The sequence below is a fragment of the Dipodomys spectabilis genome, unplaced genomic scaffold (assembly GCF_019054845.1).
Source record: "Dipodomys spectabilis isolate Male_0828 unplaced genomic scaffold, ASM1905484v1 ptg000066l, whole genome shotgun sequence".
NCBI lineage: Eukaryota > Metazoa > Chordata > Mammalia > Rodentia > Heteromyidae > Dipodomys > Dipodomys spectabilis.
Window position 1 is genome coordinate 12,271,168 of NW_024870743.1, and position 12,743 is coordinate 12,283,910.

General features: G+C 36.5%; 1 protein-coding gene across 14 annotated transcripts in view; it reads right to left on the reverse strand.

Annotated features, from left to right (window-relative positions):
• The window catches only part of Pum2 (pumilio RNA binding family member 2), a 94,944-nt gene that overhangs the window by 26,191 nt on the left and 56,010 nt on the right, over window positions 1–12,743 (reverse strand). For 8 of the 14 annotated variants that reach the window (XM_042680816.1, XM_042680822.1, XM_042680815.1 and 5 more), the window contains 2 exons: window positions 12,437–12,727; window positions 8,328–8,564 (listed from right to left, as the gene is read on the reverse strand). In XM_042680816.1, coding sequence (XP_042536750.1) covers window positions 8,328–8,564; window positions 12,437–12,727 — 528 coding nt within the window. Of the gene's footprint in view, window positions 1–8,327; window positions 8,572–12,436; window positions 12,728–12,743 lie in introns of all 14 variants that reach the window. The other 6 variants (XM_042680820.1, XM_042680818.1, XM_042680819.1 and 3 more) reach the window with 3 other exon arrangements.

Consider the following 12,743-nt stretch of genomic DNA (forward strand, 5'->3'; position numbering starts at 1 on the left):
AAAAAAAAAATTTCATACCTGATCTCACATGACAGGTTAAAGTAAAAAAATAAGGTATACAATTATCATCAGGGAGCTGGGAATGTGGCTTAGTGGTAGGGTGCTTGCCTACTAGCATGCATGAAGCCCTGGATTTGATTCCTCAGTACCAAATAAACAGAAAGGTTAACGTGGTGCAGTGGCTCCAGTGGTAGAGTACTAGCAAAAGGAGATCAGAGACAATGCCCTGAGTTTAAGCCCCAGGACCGGGGTGGAAAAAAATTATCATCAGCCCATGTGTGTGAGACACACACACACACACACACACACACACACACACACACACACACACACACACACACACACACACACACACACACACACACACACACACACACACACACACGAATGAATCTACTTTGTATTGAGGCTAAGATTACATTCCCAAGATATCTCACTGAATATACAAATATCCCAGTCTGAAATGTCTGGTCAGATAAGAGTTACTTATCATGTGTACTCTAAAGAGTATCTTTGGACATAAGGCTCACCAAACCAAACCAAACAGGGTCTCTAGCCTCAGCCTGAGTACAGAAATTAGAGCACCCTTAATATTGTAGAGAAAGACCTAAGCTTTCTTGTTTCTAATCAACCGGGGGAAGGGGGCGGGTAGGGTATTGGTGGAGGGGGGGAACACACAGAAATGATTGTAAAATAATCTAGCAAGATTTCTTCACAAAAACTTAGAACTTGCCCTCTTCCATTGGATTTATTATTCCCCAGTACACTGCAAGGAAATAATATGGTCTGCAAAGAGGAAATAAATTTTCAGTGACATACTAAAACACTGCTTTTGTTTCAAAAAGTTATTTGGCTAAAGCTAGTAAAATTTCCTGTATTTTCAGAGGTACTTTTTGATCCCATACTTAGTATATACAATAGAAGCATACTGTAATGATATAAACCCCAAGGTTGTTTTTCTTTTTTCTGTGCTGAGGCTTGAACTCAGGGTCTGGGTGCTGTCTCTGAGCTTTTTTGATTAAGGCTAGCTAGCACTCTACCACTTGAGCTATAGCTCCACTTCTGATTTTCTTTTTTCTTTTTTTTTGGGTCCGGTGGTGGGGCCTGAACTCTGGGCTGGGACACTGTCCCTCAGCTCTTCAGCTCAAGGTTAACGCTCTACCACTTGAGCCACAACACCACTTACGGCTTTTTTCTTATGTGGTGCTGAGGAATCGAACTCAGGGCCTCAGAGGCATGCAAGGCAAGCGCTCTACCACTGAGCCACATTCCCAGCCCTCCACTTCTGATTTTCTTGATGCTTACTTGGAGATGAATCTCCCAAACTTTCCTGCCTAGGCTGCCTTTGAACCATGATCCTCAGGTCTCAAGCCTCCTGAATAGATAGGTATGAACCAATCAATGGTGTCCAGTAAGTGCTTCAAAGATAAAAGTAATTAAAAAATATAGTCTTTACCTCACTTATGTAATTGTTACCTCCCGTACATCACCTTTGTAATAACAATAATCGGTTCATAATAATAAAAATAAATTATTTCAATAAAATTGTATAAACTTTCAAAGACCTGTTTATGCTATTTTTCAAACCCACTGAAAGTTAATAAAGAAATAGAAAAACCATACAATGACAGTGATATACAGAAGTAAAACAAATTTGTGGCCCCTTTCTCCCCCCGGTACTTAAAGCACATACTGACAGACTAGGTATGTGGCTTAAGTAGAGAACCTACCTAACAAGCAGGAAGCCTGGAGTCTAAAATTCCAGTAACAGGGAAAGGGGAGGAAAATTAAGAAAACATGCAATACCAATGGAGTTCAGGTTAATGGAAGAAAGAAAAATGTGCATCAGGGAAAATGGTAAGAAACGAGTTCAAAGGCTCATATAAACACAAAAAGGATTTTAGAACTACAAGTTAAAATCCAAGTGAGACACTAGAGTAAAATTGTATCTAAATTACAAAGTATTTCTTTCCATTTGGTGTCTCTTTTCATGTGGGAGCTAATGGAAATCTCAGTGACATGACTTTTAACTTTATTATTTTCCCCTAGTACCAGGGTTTGAACTCAAGTCTTTAGCTTGCTCAACTTGTTTCCTGGCTAGAACTCTACTATTTGGACCATACCTACAGCCCAGCATCATGCTGGCTTTTCGGTTGATGGTCTTGTTATACATTACTGCTAGCTTTCAAGTAATTCTGATGCTAAACAATAGGCTCAGATCAGGTATTTTCTAGTCTTAAATTTATGATAATCTTGACTAATTGGTGAAAATGTTCACAGACATTAGAACCACAAAGTAATAGACAGTATGATGAAAGAATAATAAGGAAAACCACAAGAGCAACTAATTCTTGTAATACAATTAGGATGAAATGATTAATATTTATTTAGGGAACTATCAAATGCTATTCAACTAGAGGGAACTTTATGTTAAAAAAAATAGTGCCTCATGGGCTGGGAAGGTGGCTCAGTGGTAGAACGCTTGCCTTGCATGCCTGAGGCCCTGGGTTCGATTCCTCAGCACCACATAAGCAAAAAGAAAAAAGCCGGAAGTGGCACTGTGACTCAAGTGGTAGAGCGCTAGCCTTGAGCTGAAGAGCTGAGGGACAGCTCCCAGGCCCAGAGTTCAGGCCCCACGACCGGACCCCCCCCCCAAAAAAAAAATAGTGCCTCAGTTAATGCTTAAAAATTATTTTGTGCTTCATGAGTTACATAAACCTCTAAAATGGCACAGGGCCTTACAACCAACATGGCCATAACACAATTTTAACTCTTAAATGTTGCATCTCAAAGACTGGATCTTAGCTAGGCACTGGTGGTTCATGCTTGTATTCTTAGCCTAACAGAAGGCTGAGATATGAATGAAGATTTTGATTTGAAGACAGCCTAGAAAGGAAAGCTGGTGAGATTCTCATCTCCAATTAACTACCAAAAGTCAGAAGTGACCCTGTAGTTTAAGTGATAGAGCATCAACATTATGCAAAATAGCTGGGGAACAGTGCCCAAGCCCTGAGTTACAACCAAACCAAAACAAACAAAACAACAGGTTTTAAGCTGGGGTGTAACCTCTGCAATAGTATGCTAGTCTAACATCCACAAGGCATTGAACTGGGTTTAATAAGAAAAAAAACAAAAACAAAAAACAGGGCTGAGAAGGTAGCTCAGTGGTAGAGTGCTTGTCTTGCATGCATTAGGCCCTGGGTTTGATTCCTCAGCTGGAAGTGGCACTGTGGCTCAACGGTAGAGCATTGGCCTTGAGCTGAAGCGCTCAGGAACAGCCCAGGCCCAAAGTTCAGGCCCCATGACTGACCAAAAAGAAAAAGAAAAAGAAAAAAGGTAATAACCTCCTTGTTTTTAAAAGACAGGTTATATGATATTTGAATTAATAGCAAATGAGCATTATTTTCCTTTCCTTACAGAATACATGACATTAACGAATACTCAAAACTGACAATTACCATTCAACAAATTTTACTGAGTTCGAAACTCACATTAAACTTTGTACCTTTTTATCTTAAAAAAAAAAAGCAACTTCAAAACTGAGAGTAGTATATGGGAAGTCATTGGACTTAAACCAAAATGTTTACTAAAAGAAAAAGAAATCATATGAACTAACACTGTAAATAATCAATGTTCTGTATAAAGTATGAATGAAGTACAGAAACTGCTTAATTTATGGGGTCATATTTCAATGAAAACAACACAACTGAAATTACGAAGTCCGCAGTGCATTATTTAGGTGCTGATCCTGAAGCTTGAAATCAGGGCCTAGCAGCTATCCCTGAGTTTTTGTGCTTGAGGTTAGTACTCTACCACTTGAGCCACAGTTCCACTTCCAGATTTTTGGTGGTTAATTGGACTTGAACAGTGATACTCAGATCTCAGCCTCCTGAGCAGCTAGGACTGTGGCATTAATACATCTAATCTACTGATTACCACAAGCTTAGCTTAATATGACTTAACACTTACTCTGTGTGAAACAGTATAATTCAATGAATATTGTACCAAAAGCAAAAAAGTTTGGTTAAGCCAATACCAATGGCTCAACACTTGTAATCCTAGCTACTCAAGAGGGTAAGCTCTTAAGAATTGCAGTTTGAAGCCAACCTAGGCAAGAAAGTCCATGAAAGTTTTATCTCCAATTAATCATATACACACACACACACACACACACACACACACACACACACACACACGAGTGTGGCTGTATGGTACAACTATACAATTTTTTGACCTTACAATGGTACAAAAGCATAGTTGTAACATACAAAAATCAAAAAAATTGTTAAGGCAAACCATTCCAAGATGTGGACTACATGTATCTAAAAATAAAATGCCAACTGAAAATGACCAAACAACTGCAGGCAGATTTTTTTTTCCTCTATTACTTGTGGTCAATATAACATGAGAAAATCATATAAATAGTGCTGAAACCAAAACCAAGAATTTCAATCTGATCCTTTTAGACTTCAGGATAAAAAAAACTAAGGCTCTTCTCTTTTTCCTATTTCTTTCTCTAACCTCCAGTAATTTAAGTGCTGCTTTAAAAAGCTGTTGTAACATAGGCATTAATATGAAGGAGTTCCAAGTAGGCAAACTGGGTACAATTTTAGGATCAAAAATAAGACTTGGCACTAGGGCTCACACCTGTAATCCTAGCTACTCAGGAGGCTAAAATCTGAGGGTCACAGTCTGAAGCCAGCCCAGGCAGAAAGTCCGTGAGACTTTTATCTCCAATTACCTACCCTAAACCCAGAAGTGGAGCTAAGGCTCAAAGTGGTACAGAGCTAATCTTGAGCATAAAAACTCAGGGGACAGCGCCCAGGCCTTGAGTTCAAGTCCATGACTGACAAAAAAAGGAAAAGAAGAGAAAAAAAAAAAGATTATGTCTCTTACATAAAGGGTTAAAATATAGCCGTTATCCTCTAAATTTATTCATTTGTAATAACGATGACAATTAAAATCCATGAGTCACCTTCCAAGATTGAGAGGGCATTAATTTTTCTGAAAGTCAGAAAATAAAACATCCTACCTTTTTTTTTTTTGGGTCCGGTCATGGGGCTTGAACTCTGGGCCTGGGCGCTGTCCCTCAGCTCTTCAGCTCAAGGCTAGTGCTCTACCTCTTGAGCAACAGCGTCACTTCCGACTTTTTTCTTTTTGCTTATGTGGTACTGAGGAATCGAACCCAGGGCCTCAGGCATGCAAGGCAAGCACTCTACCACTGAGCCACCTTCCCAGCCCTATCCTAACTTTTATATAAACTGTCTTTCAGAGTAAACTCACAAGTCGTGAGGAAAAGGAAAAAAACAAATATTTAGGCAATCGTCAAGGGACTATGTGAGTAATCTTAGAAAGAAGACTATTCAATGTGTTTCCTGGTACAGTTCAGTAGAAAGTACACAAACAGAAACATCAATGAGTTTCCTGGTGTAGTTCAGTAGAAAGTATACAGAAATGTATCTAGTCAAAATAAGCTGGCCAAGCCAACACCATCCAACCAAGTTGACAGAATTTCATTTACAGCCAGACACTGGTGACTTAAACCTACAATCTTAGCTGAGTTGCTAAGAAGGCTGAGATCCAGAAGATAATGGTTTGAGGTCAGCCTGGGAAGAAAAGTTTTGAGACTCCATCTCCAAAATAACCAGCCAAAGGCTATCCCTGAGTTCAAACTCCAGTGGAAGGGAAGGGGTAGGCATTGCATTTATAAGAAATATAAAGCACACATCGAATGGTACCACTGGGAAACAACAGGCAAGACCAAGAATGTGGAACAAAGTTTCCTCAACAAATAAAAAAAGAAATAAAGATGGAGAACCCAAGATTAAAAGACATTTCAAACAATGCAACATACGGAACTTATTTGGAATGAATTCAAACAAAACTATGAAGATATCTGAATCATTTAGGGAAATTTGGTTTGAAAAGAAATGAATTAAAAAAGTATGATGATACTGTGGTTATTTTTTAAGAAAAGGATTACCTTTGAAATTACCTATGTCCCAGTCTCCTGAGTAGTTAGGATTACAGAAGTGGGCCACTAGTACATGGTTCATACTCACTTTTGAGACAAGATTTTTCTAAGTGTCTCAGGTAGCCTAAAACTTGTGATCACCTGCCTATCCATCAGAGTAAAGGTAGCCCATGCTACTGCGCATGGTTCAGAAGTTAACTGTATCTTGTGGCTTGATAAACTTAATATCTGCACTGAATAATTTTTTTAAAAAACACAATCTACAAATTTCATTGCCATACTTTACCATATTAGTAAGTCTTGAAGTACTCAAGAGAAAGGTATCTATTTCAAGGATATAGAGAACTGAAAACTGTATTTATCAAGATTAGAAAGCATGGAAGCCTCACCTCATGACTTAATCACAGAGTAAGTATAGACTAGATTCTTTTCATGAATGGTTTGCAAGGAGAAAATTCATGTAATCTGAGTTATTTTCAACCTGGTGGGCACTAATGTGTTTATACTGTTAGTCACATTACAGCCAGAGCTAAAAGAAATTGGGTTAATCACAAAGGAAAACACAGGTAATTATCAATTCAAAAAATAACACAAACTAAAGCTAAACTAAGGAATTTAGCTAGGGGCACAAAAGTTTTAGGCTAACAGCTGAATACCAGTGGCTCATGCCTGTGATCCCACTACCTTAGAAGGTTGAGACCTGTAGGATGGCAGTTCAGACAAAAAGCTGAGCTGGAAGGAGCGGTGCAAGTGGTAGAGCATCAGCTAAAAGCAAGAAGATGAGCAAAAGAGAAAGACAGAGAGCTATAATTTCAAGCCCTGGTACTTGCACAAAAGATAACAAAAATACAAAAGTATTAGGCTATCTCATGTAGAATGAACTGCTGGTTTCAATTGGTTATTATTTCTAATAACTGATTAGAATTCCTCCTCTAGACAAGTATTGGGCCAGATTCTTTATAGTCAAAATGAAAGTAAAGCATATATCTAGATTGTGGCTTAACTATAGTTATTTACAAAGCAATTTATATCCAATTTCTGCGCAAGTTGTGTAAGACAATGCCATTTATAAAGGTTCTAATGCATAACACAAGCTGTTAGCAGTTGAACAAAAATCTGGTCTGCCACTTACCTATGAAAAGATAACAGGACACAACAAATATAATCTTAACAATAAAACACAAAACTATTGTGATGTATTAGGTCTCCTATGTTTCAGTATTTTGTATCCATTTCAAAGATATGTTAGGAAGTGTGTTGGTGGTTTCATTAGTAATAGGCAGCAATGGAGTAACTCTTGTGACTGACATAACTGAACATGTAAGACTAAAAAGCTAAGCATGTTTGCTAAATCTATAAGTAATACTGAAAAGCAGACTTTAGCATCCTAGCTGAATAAATGTATTAGTTGTACATGTTCAGCATACCCCCAAAAGCAAGTATTTCTCAAAGAGTAAAGGTCCAGAAGAATTTGGATTAAAGACTCCTCTTTAAAAGAAACATAAATCTAAATGATAATCCATACAAAAGATACCTTTTGTTATACGGACATTTACTGCACCAAAGTGTTTGAGACTTTCCTAACCTCATATTTGGGGGGTTTGGAGTTAAACAGAATGGAAGCCTCATCTGATTTGCCTATCTACTTACAACAGCATTATTACTTAAAAAAAAGTCACATCCTAGTTTAGTTTTTTCCAAGCTCATAAAAGTCAGCGAGTGAATCCATCAGTTTCAATTGTAAACAGAATTATAAAAATTCAAAATCAAGTTTAGTAAAATAATCTCTTTGATGGAGATAGGGATTAATATATAGCTTCTGATGTCAACAAACTCTTTGAAAGATACTGTTTTCTTCATGGACAAGTATTTCCCAGAGAAGAACCTATTTTACAATATGACATGGGAACACTTTAAAATACAGATATAAACAAAAGTTCCAAAGGCTCCAAACAAACCTAAAACACTTCTCTTCTCCTGTGCAGTTAAAATGTTTTTCTCACAGTGTGTAAAAAGTTTGATAGTGAAACTTCTCTTTCACTATCATGTATAAATAATTGACTTTTCAGATGTTCTAACACACACAAATCAAAAGCACAGACAAGAAAAAACACACCATTGCATTTCATAAAAGCAACATAAAATACAATAAGGGGTCTTTTTACCTTACTGTACATTAGACCCTCAGTTTGATTTTTCAGGAGAGTAGAACTTTTCAAAAGGCTAATATCTAAAAGCAAAAGCAATCTGGCATGTTTTATCCAACATCAAATATTTTACATATATTATAAACACACACAAACACACATACATGTATACATACAAATAAAAAGGGTTTTGGTTTGTTTTTTACCTAAATGCAAACTGGATGAGGATCCATGTGATGAAAGTGATGGCGGTGGCGTAAGTGAATGTCCTGGAGTTTGGCTTGGCAGAGGCATGCCTATTGGACTTGGAGAGGAGGAAAATCCCAGACTATTGTAAAATGGTTGCCCTATGGGTGCTAGGCTGCTACTAGATCTTTTGTACATGTCAGAGCTAGTAGATAGAGACTCTCTCCTTGTGGCACTACTACTTGCAGAACTGCCAACTGAAGAAGAAATAAAAAAAACCCTAATTACATACAGTGTTAACTGGATAAAATCTATCCCCAACTCTTGCTGGGCAATACAGAAGAGATCACAATAATTATTTTTAGAAACATTATGGAGATAATTACTGTGATAACTATATATACTAATTTATTAATCATAAAAGGGTATAAATGCACCCCATTAAAATCATTACTTATCAGTCATATTTTTCATTATGTCACACATATTTACCATTGATACATATGATTACTGTGCTTTAATACCCTGCTATGATTTATAAACCCTGAAATTGCAAGTTGTGTGCTTTCAGAAATGCTACATTAAAACCCAGTAAGGTTAACTTTGGCATATTACTCTAATCTCTGCAACTTAGTTTTTAGACTTCAACTCAATGCCAAAAAAGATTATACTAACAAATGGAATAACACATTTCTTTCACCATTCACATTCAATTTCTGTGTTTAAGACCTAAGTCCATATTGGTCCGAATATCAGTTGAGAAATACAAATGGGAACAAACTTCTCAGTATTTTTCATATATATATATATATATATATATATACACATATGTATATGTATGTATATGTATATATATATACACACACATATATATTCTCCTTATCTTCAACAGCTAAATTATAAAACATACACAAAACATTATTAGACACTTAGAAACTAATAGCTCTCATGACTTTTTTACCACACCAAAAATGCTTTCACTTCCTATCCCTCAGAAAGCTTCATTCATAAAATTCTAGTATTGAATCTAGGCCACTTTCTCAAGAAGACTGATCTTCTCCACTCATAGGTGACATAGAATTTACCTGACCTACATGCCTCATCATATTAAATACCGAATTTCTTTACTTCTATGAACATTTTACATTTTGGTACTCTATAAAAATCACAAAATCACAAAATCAAACTGTCAATTAACATATATTTGCATAATCAAATCTTTTACCACCCCATATCAGTTGGAAGTCCAAAGTCCCAATTGTCAAATATCCATTTAGAACTCATTATTTTCAGATATACTTTCTTCCTATTTCTAAGTACTAACCAGTTTCTTTTTAACCAAAATGCCTGTAATATCTCAAAGAATTTTATACTTCTTTAATTGCTAAATAAGGTTTTTAAGGACAAGCTCTATATTCGGACCAATATGGCAATTCTTTCGAAGGAATTGCGAAGTTTCTGTCAAGTCACAGAAGCAGGTCATATAGGGTATAAATTAAGGAAAACAAAAGCAGAGTACATAATGGGTTAACAAAGCTAAGCTCCTCAATAAGGATAGGAACTATAATATACGAGCTTTGCCAAATTCAGAGTTCTCTAAAAAAGGGGGGTGAGGGTAGGGGAGAACCCAGTAGGATCATACTGTTTTAAGCAAAAGGCTGTAATACTATTCAACTTTTAATACCAGCTAATGCAGTTTCTTAAAAATGATCATGTTTTATTGAAGACCTCACGTTTTAAGACATATAACAGGAAACTGCTTGGTAGCTGTATTTATTTTACTAGCATGAACACATGTAAGTATTAATGTAATAAACAGCTCTTCTAGAGTTGGTTTGACAAAATTGTCAACATATGCTACATTAACTAGAATTTAAAAGGACACTGTCAAAGCATATTTTCAAAAACATTTATATTACATATTTTAAATTCCTATTTGAAAAAAACTTAAAAGAGCTCTCCAGTGAGAAGAGCAACATTATCAGTTTTGTGATAACCAAAGAAAACAATTTTGACACATGCAGTATTTCCCCACCAAAAAGTAGTATGTTTAAAAATAATTCCATAATTACTTTAATATAATATAAAAAAGCTGGCCCTTTAAGTTTTACTGTATCACTATTTACAACACTGACTGCAATTAGGCTAGGCTAAACAATGGAATCACTAATCATCATCAGTATGTAAAGTGTTAAATTGCAAACTTTCTATTGGAATAGCATTTTTAAAATATGAATGAGGTCACATAAAGGATGATTTAATTACTATATTACAGGGCTAAGTCTCTGGCCAACTGTACTATAAACTGGGGTATTTAACTCTGTTCAACAGTAACATTTCATCATATTGTTAAGAGAATGTGTGTACATGCATTCATGTATAAATTTTAGTTTTCATGTATGCATTTGAATAAACCAGGAAATATTCAAAAAGAGGGACAAGATGATAGACTGTAGTCAGTGATGGCAACAGCTAACTTTCTCTGAAGAGGCAAAAAGGACATTTACCAGAATTGAAAACAGTTTTAAGTACCTGATGCTTACAAGAGACATAAAGGTCAGTTTGGGCAAAGAAGCATCTGTAGGTGACAATGCTAATTAGTGTTAAAGGTTATGTCTATATATGGGTGGTGTCCTTAACTAAAAGACAAATTGAAAAGAATTGAGCAGTGGACTTACAAATCCAAATCAGACCATCAGTGAATGGCATGTATCAGAGAAGGGAACATGGGGTTTATCAAAACTGTGTTTTCCTAGACTGTTTATAATCAAATCTATAGTTTAGAAACTAGTATTCCATAATATGTATTTTTGAGATTTTATATTCTTTCAGTTTTCCTCAGAATGTTTAAGGTTCTTTGGGTTAGAAAAAAGGATTCTTTGGGTACAGTATCTCAGTTATGTCAGAATCAAAGAATCTTATGGGTGTACATGAGCTAAACATAAAAATATACTGTAGTTCAAAAGGACTAAATACCTTAACTAAAAAAACTAAGACTGCACAATCTCCATGCATGCTTGATTCTTCTCTTACAAGTTCTGTCCTCATAATTCAGAACATTTTATGTAAGGCAAGTATGATATTCTTTTTATTTGATTTTAACAAAAACACTTTATTCCTACAAGTTTGTTTAGACCATTTGTCTTACAATATGAATGTTAAAAATTCAGCAAGTTGGGGCTGGGAAGGTGGCTCAGTGGTAGAGCGCTTGCCTTGCATGCCTGAGGCCCTGGGTTCGATTCCTCAGCACCACATAAACAAAAAGAAAAAAGCCAGAAGTGGCGCTGTGGCTCAAGTGGTAGAGCGCTAGCCTTGAGCTGAAGAGCTGAGGGACAGGGCCCAGGCCAGAGTTCAGGCCCCATGACCAGACCCCCCCCCGCAAAAAAAAAAAAAAAATCAGCAAGTTATTATTATTTTTTTTAGAAATCGGTAAGTATCCAATGATAGGCAGTATGCTAATTTTGTCTTTTCCCACACCAGAAAATAACATAATTTGATGTGGTAGGAAACCAGATGAGAAGTGGATATTGAAGATTCTAGCATGAGTATCTCGAGAGCAATACAATTAGTGTACTTTCCCTGATGTGAGACCATTTAAAATGATGATTTCTTCAGTGTTATATAAAGCTAAAAGACACTCTACTAAATATTGGTGACAAATGCTAAATGAGTTAATTTAAAATAAAGGTAATGATTTTGGTAGTGCCTTAGGACCTTGCTTAGAAAATTACATTTTAGAGATTATGTCAAATAAAGAAAACTCCAATGAATCACCCACCAGAATTTACTAAAAACCAACCACTTCACTGGCACACATAGACAGTTTTTAATAAAGTACCAGAAATTAAGATGGCAAAACATTTACCTCTTTAAACAAACTAGCAATTGGAATATACTGTTTAAAAAACCTTATCAAAAGAAAAATTCAAGCAATCCGCTTTCAAAATAGAAAACAAAAGTGTTTTATATCTGCAAAGGATGGTCTGCTAAATGTTCACGTTCACATGCTTTTTAAGAGGTGTATTTTTCGTCTAGAAATGTAAATTAAATTTGCTTCACTTAGTCTTGAAAGCGCAAACACCTCACATACCCACTTAGCAGTGCACACTCATCTAAAGAACAGACCTACCTGGTGAGCCAAATCCACCAAGGGCCGAACCTATAGCAGCACCCAAAGAGCTACCACCTCCAAAGCCGAGAGATGTACTTCCAGGCTGACCTGGTCCGTGAGAAAATAGAGAACTACTCTGGGAGCTATTAGTTAAAGAACTGCTCCCATAAAATGAGCTAGACTGAAGATTAGTGCTTGGCGGCGGCTGCTGCTGCTGCTGCTGGGGTGGCTGAGTGCCAATTGGCCGAAACAGACCATTGGTGCTGCCTGTAAGACCGTTCGCTGTTCCTCCAGCTGCCGCTGCTGCTGCTGTAAAGCAAATTTC